A 16,848-nucleotide genomic window follows, 5' to 3' on the forward strand; every position below is an offset into this window, starting at 1 on the left:
CTTGTTTATTTACAAATCATTAAAAGATTATTAGCTCATCCTTTCAACTCTTTTGTTGAAGACTCCTGTTTTAAGGAGGACTGGGGTTTCATGTGCTGGTTACTCCAGCTCCAGGTGGATGTTTTAGCTCTTGATTCCCTGAGCCCACAGCAGAGCTGTGAGGCCAGGCAGGCAAATGTGACCCTCCTGAGGATTTCCTTGCAGGTGGGTCCAGCTGTCGAGGCTCTGACAAAAACCCCTTGTGGCACTTGCAATGCACAGTAGAGAACAACTTTTTTCCCCTCAGTTTCTTTTTTTATTGTAAGTTTTTCTACAAACTTGCAGAGGATTTTCGTGCCCTGAGGACACCTCCATGGGTACATACTGGATTAGTGTGAGCTGTAGTGATACCATATAGAATATTGGCAAGTACACCCAGGCTGGCTGCTTTAGCCAAAGTTAAATGGGAAAGCTGGAGCCTTTCCTACTGTATTGACAGTTGTACAGTTCAGGAGAATGTATGTGATAAATCAGGGAAGAGCCTTTAATCGTGTACTTAAATACCATTAAAGAATTTATTAGGTCTGCCCTTAAGACCTGTGCAGGAGTTGATAAAAACCTGATTTTGTTTTAACTCTGGCTACAGGTGCTTTAGGTATAAATAAACCTTGCAGCCTTCCTGCTGGTTTTATGTGTGATTTGGAATAGATGGATGCAGGAGAAATCTTTGCAGGTAGTGTTGCAGAGTCAGGATTGATCCTTGTTTGTCCTTTGGGCATTTTGTTCGTTCTGAAGCCCTCTGAGGTTTGAAGTGGTGCTGTCTTGTACCTGCTTCAAGTGAACCCCCTCAGGAAGGGGCAAACCAACTGTGTAGCCTGGAGAGCTCAGAAAACCTGACCCTGGTCCCGAGCTCGGTGTGTTTGGAGTCTTTTAGAAAGGGTGTTGCCAATTATTGATTATTAACAGACCGATCACTGAGTGGGAACTGTCACTTCAGGGGTCTCAAAAGCCCCCATGTGTGTCCCTGTTTTCACGTCAAACATACCAGTGTCACGTCAGGTGCTTTTTATTTCCTTTGGTTTAGCACGACTTTGTCCGGCGAGACCGACCCCCCAGGGTGCTCATAGACCTCATCCAAAGGACAAAGGATGCAGTGAGGGAGCTGGACAACCTGCAGTACCGGAAAATGAAGAAAATCCTGTTCCAGGAGACCCGGAATGGGCCTCTGAACGAGTCTCAGGAGGAGGAGGAGGTACTTCTGTTTTGTCACCCCATTTGCACCGTTACAAGTAGTTTTAGGGCAAGCGAGATGTTCCTCTCCTTCAGGTGGCAGAACAAGCACAGCCTAGGTGAGGAATGCTGTTGGAATATCATGTGGATCAGCAGAGAGGCAGGATAGGATACTGAGTGATAGTAGCCCTTACTGAGTGCTAAAGCTGCCAATAAATGCACATCTGAAACTTTGGGTTTATTTCCAATGTTGACCTTTCTTCTGGAAGCTTTAGGGAAGAAACTCACTCAGAGGGAAGTTCTTTGCAAGAGGTGGTCCCCAGACTGTGTGAAGGAGGGTCTTTGACTGCCCAAACTGTTCTTTCTCATCAGCACAGTCAAAACCACTCAGTGTTAATATTTTTTCAATTACCATAATTTTACTGTAAAGCCTATCATGAGCTGAGAAACAAGTCACTGGATTAATAAGACTTATTTTTTAAAATTCTTTAATATTAATGAAGAAAAAAGTTAAAGGTTAAAGACGTAAAACTCATCTTCAGTTTAAACCTTGAAATAAACAACCCACTTAATCAGTGTATGATAATTGACCTTAACTGTGGAGAAAGAAACCAGTCATTTTTCAATTGATGAGCTTAGATGGAAATTAATGTCACTTGGTGCACACTGGATAAATAAATCCATGACTGGTTCTCACTGAAAAACATTTGACAGACAAATTGATGTCTGTATTGCTTTTGCTGCAGTGTAGTGAGGTAATAATGCACAGAGAGGTGCCCAAGCTCAGCATATCTTCAGGGACTTGGTTTTGAGGTCAAATGTTCCTTTAAAGCTGAACTAGAGCTCTGGTTTAAGAAATGGGCACCTGGGTGTCAGGTAGGAGAGATTCAGGAGGGGGGGGACCAGCACTTTGTGCTCTCCTTCTCTGGGATGGAGATGCACAAAAGGAGCAAGAGCAGCATCTGCTGTGATTAAAACTACCAAGTGCTGCTCCTGTTTTGACCTTCCAGCTTCCAGACCTGGAGCTTAGCTGGGGAGTGGGGGATTGTCAGGCTTCTGCACTTAGACCTCCCAAGTTTCTCTCCCCATGCATGGCAAGATGTCAGGAGAATGACAGGGCAGGAAAAGTGCCAGGAAATGGGTTTCCCACTTGACTGTTCACCAGTTCCAAGCTCAACATGATACACGTGGCAGTAGTGGACTCAAAGATGTATCTCTTGTTCCTCCTGTCCCCACTCCTCAAAAAACAGGGGAAAGAGCTATTGTACCTCCAGGAATTCACACTCTGCATGTGCACAGCATGCTCTGCACTGCATTTGACCCCTGAGCCTGTGTCCCACCAGAGGAGGTTGTATTTATTGCTCGTGTGTGTCACTAACTCAGCAGTGAAAGGAGAACAGCACGTGCTTCAGTTGCTGCCTAACTGGTTACAGCACCTGCTCCGCTGTGGATGCCACAAGACACTTCCTTGTTCTGCCTTCTGAGGTGGAAGAGGAACCTTACAAACCTTTAACACTCAGAATACTACTAATGCTTTCCTCAGAGCTCTCACAGGCAGGTTAAGGTCATTTGGAAAGTGTTGAAGCCAGGAAGCCAATGTTAAGGTTTTGTTTGCAGTCTCATCTCTGCCCTTCGTGCATAGACACTCATTAATTACACAGCCATTGCCTCATCTCAGATGCTTCATTATGTTATTTCTCCTGCAACTTTATGTAAGCATCCTGAAAATATTTTCATTCTCATGTTCTCTGTAAACCAGTATTATTTTGGATTTTAAGTGCTCTCGTGCAGGCTCTGAATGATCTGCTGATTGCTTAAAAAATGATCTCACAATCAAAGACAAATCTGTCAAGTCTCAATTTTATCTTTCTGTCAGTCTCCAACAAAATGAGTTCCCTGTTAATTGATTTGTAACATAATTCTCCCCAAGCTCCCTTTGGAGGCCAGGACAAACTGGGTGCAGCAGCAGGCTGTTCATTTTAGTGAGTCAAGGCTGTTTAAGACCAGAAGCTGAAGGATGTTCAGAGCTCTGTCCTCACTGTGAACTCCTTGCAAGCCTCTTCAATGCCACTAGTTAATTACAAAGGACTCCATGAATTCACTAAATCAGTCCAGACTAAGCACCTACTCTGGGATTACTCTACTCCTCTGAGTATGGAACAAGAGAAAAGGCTGCTAACTTCTGAAATTTGTAGAATCCAAAATACCTCCCACATGAGGAATATTTATTTATTTATATCTTAAGTTTTAACCCCTGAAATAATGCAAGCTTTTCTGAGTCAGCTCCTAAAATTCTTCATTCACCTTCATCTTGGCTGAAAACACAAGGTTTCAAGGGGTTTTTAGCTTGACAAAATGTAATTGCTGACTGCTTGGGATATGGAGGTTAAAACCTCTACACCTGTTAAGCACCATGTAAAATTTATCAAATAAGAAACCAGTGGGTTCATTGTCTTACATTTTTTTCTGAATCAAGCAATGTGTTGGAGCATTGTTTTAATTAAAACTTAGATTTTTTTTCTTTTAGTTATGAGACTGCTTCCACCAGTCATCCAGTATGCCTGGATGTCTCCTATCAAGGCAAGAGCCATGCCCAGACTTACTGATACTTGAAAAAAACGGACTTGAAGCCTGATGCAGTGAGATTACAGGGGAAAAGGCAAAAGCTGCCTGCCCCATATAGATTATTCCACAACTCAAGCAGCCCCGAGACATGTAGTTGGCAAAACAATGACCTTGAAATCTGCAGAGTCACCTCTAAAACAGACTTTGGGCATTGCAGGCTCGTGCTGGGCAGGTGATCTCCTGCAGTATCTGTAACTGATGCCCCTTGTTTTATAGGACAGTGAGCATGGATCAAACCTGAGTAGGAAGATGGACAGTCTGGGCAGCAACCATTCCATCCCCAGCATGTCTGTGAGCACGGGCAGCCAGAGCAGCAGTGTGAGCAGCATGCAGGAGGTCCTGGATGAGAGCAGCCCTGAGCTGGTCATGATGCATAGTGACGAGAGCACCATTAATTCCAGTTCCTCCGTTGTTCACAAGAAGGTATGTTCCTGGTGCTCTCCATGGCTTCCTGCAGTCCCTCCTGGCTCGCCCGGTCCGTGTGCTCTGGTCTTGTGCTGAGCCATCTGCTGAGAGCAGGAGCTGGTGCTGGGCTTGCCACAGTCAAGTTCTGTGGGTTGTTTGGTTTTTTTTTTCTATAAAAGCATTTAAATAACCTCTGAGAATAGAAAGAGGCTGCTCATGAAAGAGCTGTGAGTGCCTAGGCAGGGTCACCCAGACTTGCTGCATGTGCCTCCTCGCCCGGCCCCGCATGTGCACTTCTCCATCTCTGCTTGGGACATCAATCCTTGTCTCCTCGGGAATGACTGTTCTGTGCCCTGTGCTGTGCTGACAAGTGCTCCCAGCAGCTCAGCTAACCCTTTACCAGTCACAGTGCGTGATTAAAATCCGATTGCACTTGGATTTCCCTCATGAGAAGTGGAAGTTTGCAGAACTTTGGACCCTTCCCACGAGGTACGTTTGGAGTCAAGTTCCACTCGATGCTTTTCTGCTCTTTTGCTGCATGCTGTGATCTGCTGCCTTTCGTTTTCTTGGTGCTAGGTACCAAGCTGAAGTTGTCTAGCTGTAAGTCAGCATCTAATCTCAACTGTTTGTTTGACTAAAATAGTTTTGGCTTGGCCTTAGCAGTGTCAATTGCTAGTGGGCAGCAAAATGTAGGTTGGTTGTGGGATTGCATTTGCAAGGAACTTCAAAGTGTACGTTTTTGCTTTTTGCCAGAGGAGGTAAAACATTACAGCGGCGTGAAAGCCACGAGTTTCTTGTTTGTAAGGTTACAGGACAGCCTGGTTTTAACTAACTAAATATTTGTAAGCAGTTTTTCCTCCTGAAATACAGTGTTTGTGTCACTGAATATCGAAGTGCCTGCAAAAGGGAGCTTTTGAGACACTTGGTTTTTAGCAAAAGATGGCCTTACGTATTTAGAGATATTGGCAGATAAGTTGCACAGGTTTCAGGGGTTTACATCTTTCTGAAATACATTTGAAAGCACCTTTACAGAAGATTTTGGTTTCACCTCTCTGAAAAAACACGTGTTAGGTACCAAATGCCAGCCCAAGGAACTGTACTGAAGGAAGAGCAGTGCCACTGATGTGTGTTCTGGGTGGTTTTAGTTGAAGCTCTTTCTCATTTTGTGTAGGTTCAGAAATGTGTTTTAACTTTAATTTCACATTGTTAAATAGTCAGTTTTACTACTGCATTAAAATAGGAGTTTGAGGGGCTGATTTACACGTAGGTTATAATGTTACTGCTCAGTGTCATTGCAGTTGATGAAAACAAAATGTGAGCTGCTCCCAGCAGACATAAATGGCATTTGTGAAAGGAGAAGAGCTCCTGCTTGTTTTAAGAAGAATGTTATGTTTTACAATGGTTGTATGGCACTTCTAAAGTGCAGGATTTCTGATGCTGTGAATTCAGTCCTCTTAGAATTCTGCATAGCTGTCCTCTTGAGATTAAGGCATTCAGTTGAGTAGGATGCACAGACATGACACCACATGGAAGTTCTTACCTGGTTTGGAAAAAAACAGGGTGGTTTGCACATTATTGAAAAAGAAATCACCTGTAGATCCCTTAAGGTGTTTTAGGGTAATTTTGGAAGCACAAAGGCCAGGTCTGCACTGATGGTCTTCACAGAAGAGTTAACAATTGGCTGCAATTGCTGATCCTTGCAGTGGAGTAGATTCCTTCTGCATTGGAAAATCGTCCCCTCAGCTGGATGTATGCATAAGGCAGATTTAGACTGTGTGCAGCAGGACGTATTCCAGTCTGCAAATATATTGTTTTAATTTAGTACATGATTTTTTATTCTCTGTTACTTTGGTGAGTGCAATTTTAAATGGAAAACTGCTTCATGTGTATATTATGTATATATTAATACACATGAAGAAACTAAATTTGGAGCAGGACACTTCAGGGGGTTTATACACACATAGATCCCACTTTATTTTCTAGGTAAAATTCCTTGTTCTGACAAGACTTCAGTTTATCCTTGTGCTTTAACTGTGTTTCTGGGAGGTGTGATGAAGCTGTGGTGAAGTGTTGGGTGTCAGTCTGGAGCCCAGCACAAACAAAATGGGAAGAACCTGGGGTTCAAGTTTAATCTAAGCTTTTGTTTTGCATTTAGTCAGCCTCTAAAGGCTAAAAAGAAAATACTGATGAACATAATCAGCCAGCTGTCTGCATTATGTGGGCAATAGGGTCACATACGAGGTAGTTTTGACATGGGTCAAATCAAAAGTGTTCTGTAAAACTGTGCTGTTCCACAAATGTGTTAATTAACAGCCTCCAGATGTACCAGGCTGTGTAAAGGGACCAAGATGGCAAAATGGCCTGGGTTGTTGATATTTTCTAAGGCTCAAAGCTCCAAAGTGTGAGAGGCCTTTTAGTTTTTCTGGACCACAGCCCCAGAATGTCGTGTGTAACTAAAGCGTAGGTTGGAAGAGCCTGTGGTCTTGTGTGAGATCCGGTTCCCAGCCTTGAGGGCTTCAGAGAGCCAGTCTGGGGTGGCCTTGCCCTGGGGTAGATCAGGAGCAGACCATCAGCTGTGTGGTGCTTGGCTGGGTGAGGCTTCAGGCATCTGCACCGAGCCCTCCTGGCGTCTCTGACCAGCCCCCCTGAGGCAAAGCGTAAGAAACAGGCTGATGCAGTAAAAAGCAGTTGTAAACAACTCATTTTCTTTCTTTTTTTTAACAGCTGCTAGTTGGCTGTAACTTCCAAAAATGTTTTGTGGTCACAGGGTAAGTGAAATGACCTGTTCTGATCTGGTTGGTTTTCACTGGCTGTACTAGTTCATGATGGCCAAGGTGCTTGGGTTTTGCCTGGTGGAGAAGAGCATTTGGGGTAATTCCTCCATGGAAAACAGGCACAGCCTCACCCCTTCCACGACACAAAAGCTTTGGGGCAGCAGTAGAGCTCCGTGTTCTAAACTTGTGCTTAGAGCAAAGGTGACTCCCACCTGTCAGCAGAGTACAACTGGTAGGGTGGAAGAAAAATCACTGGACAGGAAGAAAACAATAATAACAACAATAAAAAGCCATAATTGAATGTGTAGCTTTTTGTGTAATTTAATTTATATCTGTGTCCTAAACTCCTGGGAGGAAAAAAATGGCCATAATATCTGCTACTCGAGCAGGAAGGCTGCATCCTCCCTTCCTGGGATCTCAGTCCATCCCTGGGATCAAAGCCTGCTCCCTCAGGATACCTTAATGACCAGCACATTCTTTACAGGAAATTCAGATGTCCAGCTTGGATGAGCTGTCCCACTAGGAGCTTTTCCTTGCCCCCTTGCAGGTTTCAGATTGGTGGCCATGTACATCTCAGTATGTTCAGTGTAAGAGTTCTGATGTTCTAAAGCCTCTCTTCTGAAGCCAGTTAAATAACTCTGCTTCTCCATCCAAGGGTCATCCTCCCAATGGATTCATGTTCTCATGTCCATCTCCAGTTGGGAGCTTGTTCAGCGGCACAGTTTGGGAGGTGAAAAGTAAATGACACCTCTAATACAAACCCAACTGTATCTGAGATCCCCCCCAAAAAAAGCCAAAAAGGGGCAGGGAGTTAAACTCCAAATACACTGGGCTTCAAAGACACGTAACCCAGATTTTAAAAGCAGATAAATATCAGTTAATTCATCTTAAAAATTAGGATAAAGAGTTTGGCTCCCAGAGTAAGACAATAAAATAAGAGTTATAGACATCAGTTGATGTATCAAATGTTTTGTCACCTGCTTTGTTCAGCTGCTGTTATATGGCAGTGTGGGCACAGGTGGCTTCCCAGAAATGTTTTGTTGCCCTCAGTGAATTTATTATTATTTTATTTCCACAAAACTATAATAGTAAAATGTTGTACTCCTTTAATCTAAATAAAAAGCCACTACAATATTATTTTGCTCAACTGCAGTGCTCAGTTGTTGCTGGTTCTTGCTTCAACCGTAAAATCATCAGTACTTTCTGAAACTTGGGCAATAAAATGTCAGGGAAACCTTGTGATTAAAACCTAGTTTATAACCAAAAGATGAAAAGAGGATGTTTGCAGTTGATCATCACGAATTCCTGCCCAATGTCTGTAATAATCAGGTAGCTCTGTAATAACTGCTGCAACTTGAGTGACTTCCCAAATCTGTTAAATTACCCTGTGCATGTTGCCTGTTGCTGCCATAATTAATGTGCAGCATTCATGGAGAATTCTGTGCATGGAGAGTGCTCTGGTGTGGTGGCTCTACAAGAGTTACAGCTGAGGCAAAGCTGAGGGTGTTCTCCTACATATCAAGATTTATGATTCCCACTTGGAAAGGATGTTTTCTGTGAGATATTTATGTAATTACTTAGTTTTGGCTTGCATATGCTTGGCAGCAGTGACCCCTCACATACCTTCTGGAATCAAGTCAAGCTGGTTGGGGACATGAAACCTTGTCTTGAAAGATTTTTTGATACTTAAACCTCTCTGTAGATTATCAAGGCATTTAGTGCAATGTATTTAAGATGAATGATGGCACACTGTTGTTTTCCTTGCTCTTTAAATTCCTAGAAGGCAGGGATTTGCTGCAATTCCACTGAAGTCCTTACTGTGGCTCGGAAATTGCCTTTCCTGTTTGTCTGGGAGACTGGCAGCCTTTCCAGTTAGTGAATCCTGCTGTGTAAACAGCGTTTGTGAAGGGTTTTATTTGGTGTGCATAACAAAAACCACTGTGGGCAAGTAGTGACTGTTCCTTCTGAGCTGAAAGTGTAGCTGTTCTGGCTTTGGGCTGGTTCAGGGTGGTCAGAATTTGGATGATAAGGCCCTTATTTAAGTGAGGAGGGTGAAAAGACACTGTGTGGTAGAACTGGGATGGACTCTAGGGAGTAAAATCCAGGTTCTTACTCTGCAGGGTGACCTTGGCAAGACTCATGGTCAGAGCAGGAACTCATGTGCATTGTGAGATGCTCAGACAATCCACCAGGAGCAGCTATTTAGATACCAAGCTGGAAGCACCACTTAAGTAACTGGAAGCTCCACCATCTCTGGTCAGACAATACCGTAGAAATATTTGGGAGGCTTTTGTCCTGGCAAATATGATCAGCAATGTCAAAGCCAGCACCCAACCAAATACCCCCATTTGTTGTGATTAACCTGGAAGCTGTTTACTTGGATGATACAATCAGAATAAAAAATTATTCCTTCAGTAGGAAGTCGAAGATTCCAGATTGTTGACCCTAAATAGAAGGATTTAATGTGAAATGTGATCTGAGTATGCCCAAAGTTGCATCCTTAAAGCAAATATTGCAAACCCGACAGAAAACAGATGACAAGTGAAATACACACAGATGATACATTACTTTAAAAACAAACCAGGGGTTTGAAGTGCAGATTTGGGGCTGAGGGATACCCTGACCCAAACTTGATGAGTTTCTGGGGTGCTTTCAGTCAGATTTTACTTATTGACTACCTCGAGCTCAGGTGCCAGTTTTGAGTCTTTGTTTCCCACAAATCTGGAGCTGAAAGTTTTGAAACAAAATTTCCTGATCTGTGCCAAAACCTGAAAGGCAAAATGACTGCAGTGTCTCTTAGCAAGCTTTTGGCAAAAGAAAATAAAATTAAAAGAACAGAGATGTATTTTCTGGGTTTGCAGGTGGATGTTTGTCATAGTAGCCATCAGTCACATCATCTGAGGAAGGTGGAGCTGGCTGCTCTTGGGTTTATTTCTCTTCCTAGCAATCTCTGTGGCAGTGTAACCTGTTAGACTTGGTAACTGTTCATGCCAAGTGTTTTTATTTCTGGTAGTGTGGCAGCTTTTTCAGATAAAAATACTTATGTCACAGAATTTATGTCACAGAATTTAGCCTGTGAAAGTTCCATGGGCTTAGCTGAGAGTTAGTAGTAGATGGCTGCCTGATGCAGAATCCTCAAATCCCAGATTAAGGGGTGCCAAGGACAACCACTGAGCTTTTTGGTCCTTTGGCTTTCTCAGTTGCAAAAGAATGTTCCCATTCCTTGCCCAGCTCAATTTGAAATGGAGAATGTGGTTAATTTGCATTCCTGAAGGGCAGTTAACTTCTGCTCTGAGCTTCTTATTGCACTGAGGTAACGAGAAGTCCCATGAAACAAGACCAGGGTGACACTCTTCCCTCTAAAAATCCACCTCTTAGATAACAGAGAGTAAATCACAGATTAATTTTCCTGTATAAGCAGTAATTGCAATTTCAACTTGTCATTTTAGGGGGTGTTTTGGAGCATTCTGAAAAATCTGAATGCCTGTTTTAGAAGTTTTTGATCTGGGTTGGGGTTTTTTTCAGTAATTTGCTGCTTCTCTGGTTTTGATATTTCACATTCCCCCTGCCATACTAATGCAATGGAGAGAGGGAACATGGTCCAGGCATTGGGATGTTGCCAGCAGACCTTAAGAACCCTGTGAATGACCATGGGTGATAGTTGTCCTGTCTCCATTTCAGAGCTATAGTAGAGGAGTAGTAGCTCTTGTGTACTGTTGTTTCCTCCATGGTTCAGGTGGGTGAATCTTGAATAAATCTTTACCACAGGCCTTTTTTATTCAGCGTTACTTTTTGGTGAGGTTGTTCCAGTTTCAGCCTGTAAAAAAAGTTCCCTTTGGCAGTTCATAGAATCATGGAATGGTTTGGGTTGGAAGGGACCTTGCCTGGCTGGGGGGCTGCTGTTCCAGAAGGCTCCAAAGCATATCAGTAGAAATACCAACCCAAAAAGTGATGTTGGTCAGCCTGACTGTTTTGGTTTATCCAGGGTATCCCTGATTGCCTTGCACAGAGTCCTCCTTACACCTGCTATCACCTATTGAGGTGGAAGTGCTGCAAGGCTGTGGAAAATTAGGGATTGATGTCCTACCAATGGAGCCACGAGTCTGGTTAAACTGATGCTGTTAGACTTTAAATGTTTAATCAAGTTTTTTTGGGGATGACTGTTCTAGAGCCAAAATATGCCTTTCTCAGGAATGTGTGCAAGTCTGAGAGCCCTGCCTGTCACACCAGCAAGCCCAAATTGAAAATCAAAGATCAGCCCAACTGCCCTTCTGTCAGACAGTGCCACAAATGTCCAGTATAAGGATGACCAATATAAAATGGAACTGTGACTTTTTATTACACTCCATGTTCCTACTATTTCTATGGAATACTGTCCTTTTTAACTGTTTTGGCTCATTCTGTGTCCTTGTGGTGGGTGTGGAGGAGCCAGTGCAGGCTCAGGGGTGGCCTTGGCCGCTGTGCTCTCTGTGCAAGGCAAGGGGAAAGGTGAGTGTGGAGCAGGAACACTCAAAATGAAGGATATGAGGAAAGGTTTGGGGTTTAAAACACTTCCAATCAATGTGTTGTTCAGCTTTTGATATCAGCATTTCTGTACCTGTTTGGGTTTTGCTTGAACCCATTTCCAGAATCCTGTCGAAAGGGGCTGAAGGTGTGTGGGTCTGGGCGAGAAGCAGCTGGAAATTGAGGCCAGTAGAGAGGGAAAGCAGCTGTCTGCGGAGTGGGAAGGGAGCATTGGGATAACAGCAGTGTCCTGGTGGAGATGCTACTCCATGGTGGCTGGTTTCTCACCACTGGGCTGCTCCTGCTCACCTGCAGACACTTGATGCATGGAGCCAACTGTTCACTGCAAGGGGTGGTGTCTTTAGAGGCTCTGGCAGCCTTTATTTTGCACCCCTGACAGTTGGAAACTTGATTTAATTCAGGAAGAATCTCAGTCTTCCTTGGAAATGTTAAGAACTGGAGGCTGAGGACGGGAGTCACAGAACTGTGGTGGGTGACAGAGTGGCAGGTGTGTCATCACTGCTGCCCTGTGGAGTGGGTGCTGCTGTCCGGGTGTGGTGAGGGCAGCGGGATGTGCCTGGTGTCCAAAGGCTGCTCCATCCCAAAGGTGTAGCCTTAGGGCAGTCACCATCCCAATTAGGAAAATTGTGGCGGTGTTTTTTGCTGGCCTTTCTGCCAAGGGTTTCTCCTGGAGCTTTGTTCCATTGCAAACCCTGCCCGCTCCGTTTCGGGGAGGCACAGCCGCTCCCGGCGAAGCCTTGGCAGAGAGAGCAGGAGTGAGGCTGCACCGGGAACCATTCGTGCTAAAACCTGGGAGCTGTTGCTTTAAAAGGGAAAAAAAAAAAAAAAAATCCTTTGTGGGCTGTGGAGAGAAAGTGCTAGAACTGTGCAGGATCATGACTGGAAAGCAGGATCCCTGAGTGGTCACGGAGGCTTTCCTGGTCCTCTCCAGCCTGCCGTGGATTTAGCCAGGATGCTCGTCCCCCACAGCAGATAGCAAACAAGGGACAAAGAAACCCTTATTGAGGACAGACCGCTCGGCGAAGGGAATGAGGCAGGATGTTGCTCTTGTGTTAAAAGGGAACATCATCTCCGTGCCTAGACATGGGAATCACGTTTTCACCAGGATCGCTGGGTTGCAGTGCTTGAACCCGACCTTCCCGAGGACTCCGATCGCTCTGCGCCGCCTCACGCTCCCCAGCCGCTTTTTTTTTTTCGCACATATGTAATACTGGAGGTTTAAAAAAAAAAAAAAAAGGAAAAAAAAAAAGAGAGAGAGAGAGGCAAGGCAGCCCGATCCAGGGATTCGGAGGCATCCCGCTAGCGATCAGCTGACGCGCCGAGCCGAGCTGCAATGTGTTGCTTATTCATTTTGTACGGTGGGAGCTGCCGGGAATAGCAGAGAGCTGAACTATGCCTCTCCTACAGCCGCGCTTGTGCAGACAGAGGGGTGAGAGAGAGGCAGCCGCCGCGGGAAGAGCACAGCCGGACTTTCTCCTTGTTTTTATCCATTTCTGCAGGATCATGTATTTATAAGGGATGAGGTGGGCCACAGGGATCGCAGGCCTGAGGTGCGGCCTACCCAGTCAGTGCAGAATCAGGCCCTCCACTACCGGAACCGAGAGCGCTTTGCCACAATCAAATCAGCATCTTTGGTAAGAGCCCCCCCACCCCATCCCACCCCACCCCAGCTCCGAGCCCCCATCGCCTCCCTCTCCTCCCTGTGCTGTTGGTGGTGTTGGCATAGCAACTGGATATTGCACTGAAAGAGATTTTTACCTCTGTGTGTGTGTGTGAGAAAGAGAGAAATCTAAATGTGGAATATATTTAATTTCTCTGTGCATTTCTACTGTATGCGAGATAACCCACCTTCCTGGGCGAAGTTAATATCATTTCATCCCCCCCCCCATTTCCCACCTATCCCTTTTGTTAATATATTTATTTGCATGTGCTTAAAGTGTGTTATGAGCTGTGTGAGAGGTGCTGAAACGCTGTGGAGGTGCAGATGCAGATGGGGTTTGGGAACAATAAGATCCCTGCTGCCCGCCTGAGCCGCTGCCTGTTTTTTCATTCATTCATTTATTTCAAGCAACTGTACCGTGACTGCATTTTCCAGCTTGATCCCTTGGAAGGATTGGTGGGCTGCGATAAGGGAGAGAGAGGGCTTACAGCGGGCTGTGGGCTTACAAAGGGGAGGGGGATGGGATGAATCCATCAAGATTTGTACTATTGCAAATGTGATTGCTGTGGATGCCTTTGTAGTAGGGAAAGGGGTGTGTGCCGGAAGAGTTAGTTGTGTGCCGCCTCCCCCACCTCGGGCTGCGGTCGGGAAACAGCCTTTTCGGGGGAGAGCACTGAAAAAATGGCCTTTCAGAGCTAAAATGAATGTCATATTAAATATTTCAGCCCGATGGTATTAGAGGTCAGATGGACGGGGAGCGTTAGAAAGTACCCACGGTCTGGCCATGGCACTTGCTCAGTGCTATGACATCATCCTGGACCAACCCCGAAATTACACCAGCGAGCCCTCCCCTTCCCGCTTCACCCTCCCTCCACCGTGGGGGTTCTCCTTCCATACCACCATTTCTTGATCCCCCAAATCCCTTCCCATTCCTGCCTGCAAAAGACACAGTGTATGTGTTTGTGTGTGAGTGTGACCACAGCAAAAGGTTGTGAGGGGAGGGAAAAAAGCAGCAGCAGTGCCAGCAGCCAAAATTTTCCTGTGTGATTGTTGCTGCTGCTGCTGTTAAAATCTAAAATAATGCTGTGGCATTCCTGGGAGCATCCAAGTCCCATCCTTTGCAGGTGTGCTTTGGGGTCCCCGTACCCTGAGTGCTCCCCAGGCTGGTGTCCCCTGCTCCCCTTTCCCTCCCTGCTCCCCCCCAGTTTAAGGAGTGACCTAGAAATGTGTGTATTAAAGGACTTCATGCAGCACACCTGGCACAGGCAATGATTCCTGGTCTCCTGGAGACCCTCTGCCCTGGGAATTTTTCCCTTTTGTGTGTGTGTGTTTGCACCCAGGGCAGTGCCAGCACTATTGCCTGCACTCAGCAGATAAAAGTAGGACCCAGTTAGGTTGGCTGGAGGGAAGAAATGATGAATGACTCAAGTATCATACTCCAAACATACATACAATTTCATTGATAAATTGATATGTGTGTTGAATATATTCATATTCTTTTACTCCCTGTGGAAAGCTGCTGCACCTTCTGTCCTGCCTGAGCAGCAGAGTCCATAACTCCTGTCTTCCTTGAATATGTCACCCCTGGGGCTACTTGGGTGGCTTGGAGGGACTGCATGACCAGATCCCTTTGGGAATTAATGAAAGTATGGACTGTGAGGTGTTGCCAGACCTCTGGGGAAGACAGCTCGTGTCGCAAGGTCACTCCTAAATCCCATGGCAGCCTCCTGTGGGGCTGGGACTGTGTCTGCCTTAATTCCTTAGTCACTTGGATTTGCTAAATCTCTCTGCTTCGGTGACCAGGTGATGATAAAGATAAAATTAATCCCGGGTGGGGAAGATGGTTGGCTTTTGGGAAAACTTCTCTTTTTTGGGTTTTCTGTGGAACGTGCTCTGACAGGGACCGTGTCTGGGCTCACATGGGGAGAGCTTTGGGTGCACACCTCAGGTGGGCAGTACCTGCACAGCACAGTGTCTTTGGGGGAGTGGGAATCACACTCATTAACTCCTAAATTGGCCAGCAGGCCTTTGGAAAAGCACATGGAATTATGTGTCTTGCAAAAGCCCTCTTGTCCCCACCACACACACACACACATATATCCCCTTCCAAGTGTAGAGGGAAGTTCCCAACCTTGGTACTCCAGGAAGTGTTGGTGTGTCCTTAGGTTCTGGGGTTACATGGTTGGGGGAGAAGTTTCCCTGTGTTTACCAGAGAAATATTTCATTGTGATGAGCTTCCCCTTTAATAACCTTGCATTCCCACCTCTTTGTGTTCCAAAAGGGAAATCCAGAGGGAGGGGAAAAAAACCCCAAGTTTAAACCTATTGCACAGAACCTGGGTGCCAGTGCTTGTGTCTGAGGTGCCCACGTGGTGTCAGAACACTTTCCTGTCGCTGTGGATTCGGTCACCACTCAGTGCCTGGGTGATGTCAGTGGGCAGTGATGCCAAAAGCTGCTGCTCCTGTGGCCGAGGGAAAACTTCTGCCAGCCTTCCTGCCTCCTGCTGAAATATCTATGGAAAGGGCAGGGTCAGTCATGGAGCTGGGAATGACCGAAAGGTGTCTGGAATTTACAGCGCGGATCAGAAATTCAGACGTTATTCACCTCTCCGTGTTAATTTACTCTTTCTATGGCATCTGGAAAGGATTATTCCTGTGTGAATGGATGTCCAAGATCCCACAGTGTTTTAAAAGCAAGCTTTGATGGTTCTCTACATCCTTGCTGCTGCCCATCAGTGGGTTTCTCAGCAGCTGGGAACACCTTCCCGGGCACAGGAAGGTTGTGCACTTGGGAGCATCAGGTGGCTTGTATTGCAGAGAATCAGAAAATGGGAGTTCTGACCCCAGATTCAATAGTATGGGGTGGTATTTGGGTGTAAAAACTTCTTTTTATGGGATTTGCTGAACACCACCCTCCAACATGAAAGCAGGGCAGTGGGATAGAAGAAAAGCACCAAGTCTGGGGGCTGTTCACTCCACAGCTGTTCCTGGCGGTGCACTCCACCCTGTTCCAGGGTCTGGGGGCCTCAATTCCTTGTTATTCACCCTTAGATCAGGATATTGCAGATGGAGGGAAGACTGGCATTGCTGAAAGGAAGCTGGATCTCTTTCCAAAACCAAGCTGAAGCAGTTTCAGCGAGTGCAGGGGTCACAGGAGAACTCACATTAGGCAGCTGAACACTCCAGATGACCCAGTGATCTTCAGACTGATTCCCCTGCCCTGTTGCTCTGCAGAAGCATCATGTGAATCAGAAGCAAACTGGACAGACTTCCAGAGAAAACAGTGAAAAGAACTATCCCCAAAGAAACAGGCTGTGAATGTACCTTTCCAGTCTTTCAGGAGTGCCTTGATATTACTCAGGTTAAAGAAAAAAATGAGCAAATGTGGGTTAGAAAATTGAAGGAGCTTAACTTTGGTCATAATTCAATCATCAATTTTAATAGTCATTTTTTTCCAAGATCACTTTTCTCTTTAATCATTTTTTTGTGGTAACAGAAACCATCACTCACATGGAACAGTGGTGGAAAATACCCTGCATATTTCTGCTGTTGCAGGGAAAGTTCCCATCTGAAATGGAGATCAGGTACCTACCACATCTCCATATTCTTTTGCAGACTATCAATGATCCATAAATTAAAAGTTACAACTAGA

The 16,848-nt window shown here is 45.3% G+C and overlaps 1 protein-coding gene across 2 annotated transcripts in view; it reads left to right on the plus strand.

Moving 5' to 3' along the window:
• Window positions 1-16,848, plus strand: part of TAOK3 (TAO kinase 3) — a 76,185-nt gene that overhangs the window by 46,306 nt on the left and 13,031 nt on the right. Inside the window, exons 12-14 of one of the 2 annotated variants that reach the window (XM_027696682.1) lie at window positions 1,064-1,231; window positions 4,051-4,257; window positions 13,037-13,171. In XM_027696682.1, coding sequence (XP_027552483.1) covers window positions 1,064-1,231; window positions 4,051-4,257; window positions 13,037-13,171 — 510 coding nt within the window. The remainder of the gene's footprint in view (window positions 1-1,063; window positions 1,232-4,050; window positions 4,258-13,036; window positions 13,172-16,848) is intronic. The other variant, XM_027696684.1, reaches the window with a different exon arrangement.

Source organism: Neopelma chrysocephalum, unplaced genomic scaffold, assembly GCF_003984885.1.
Source record: "Neopelma chrysocephalum unplaced genomic scaffold, ASM398488v2 Primary Assembly neopelma1_116, whole genome shotgun sequence".
Taxonomy (NCBI): domain Eukaryota; kingdom Metazoa; phylum Chordata; class Aves; order Passeriformes; family Pipridae; genus Neopelma; species Neopelma chrysocephalum.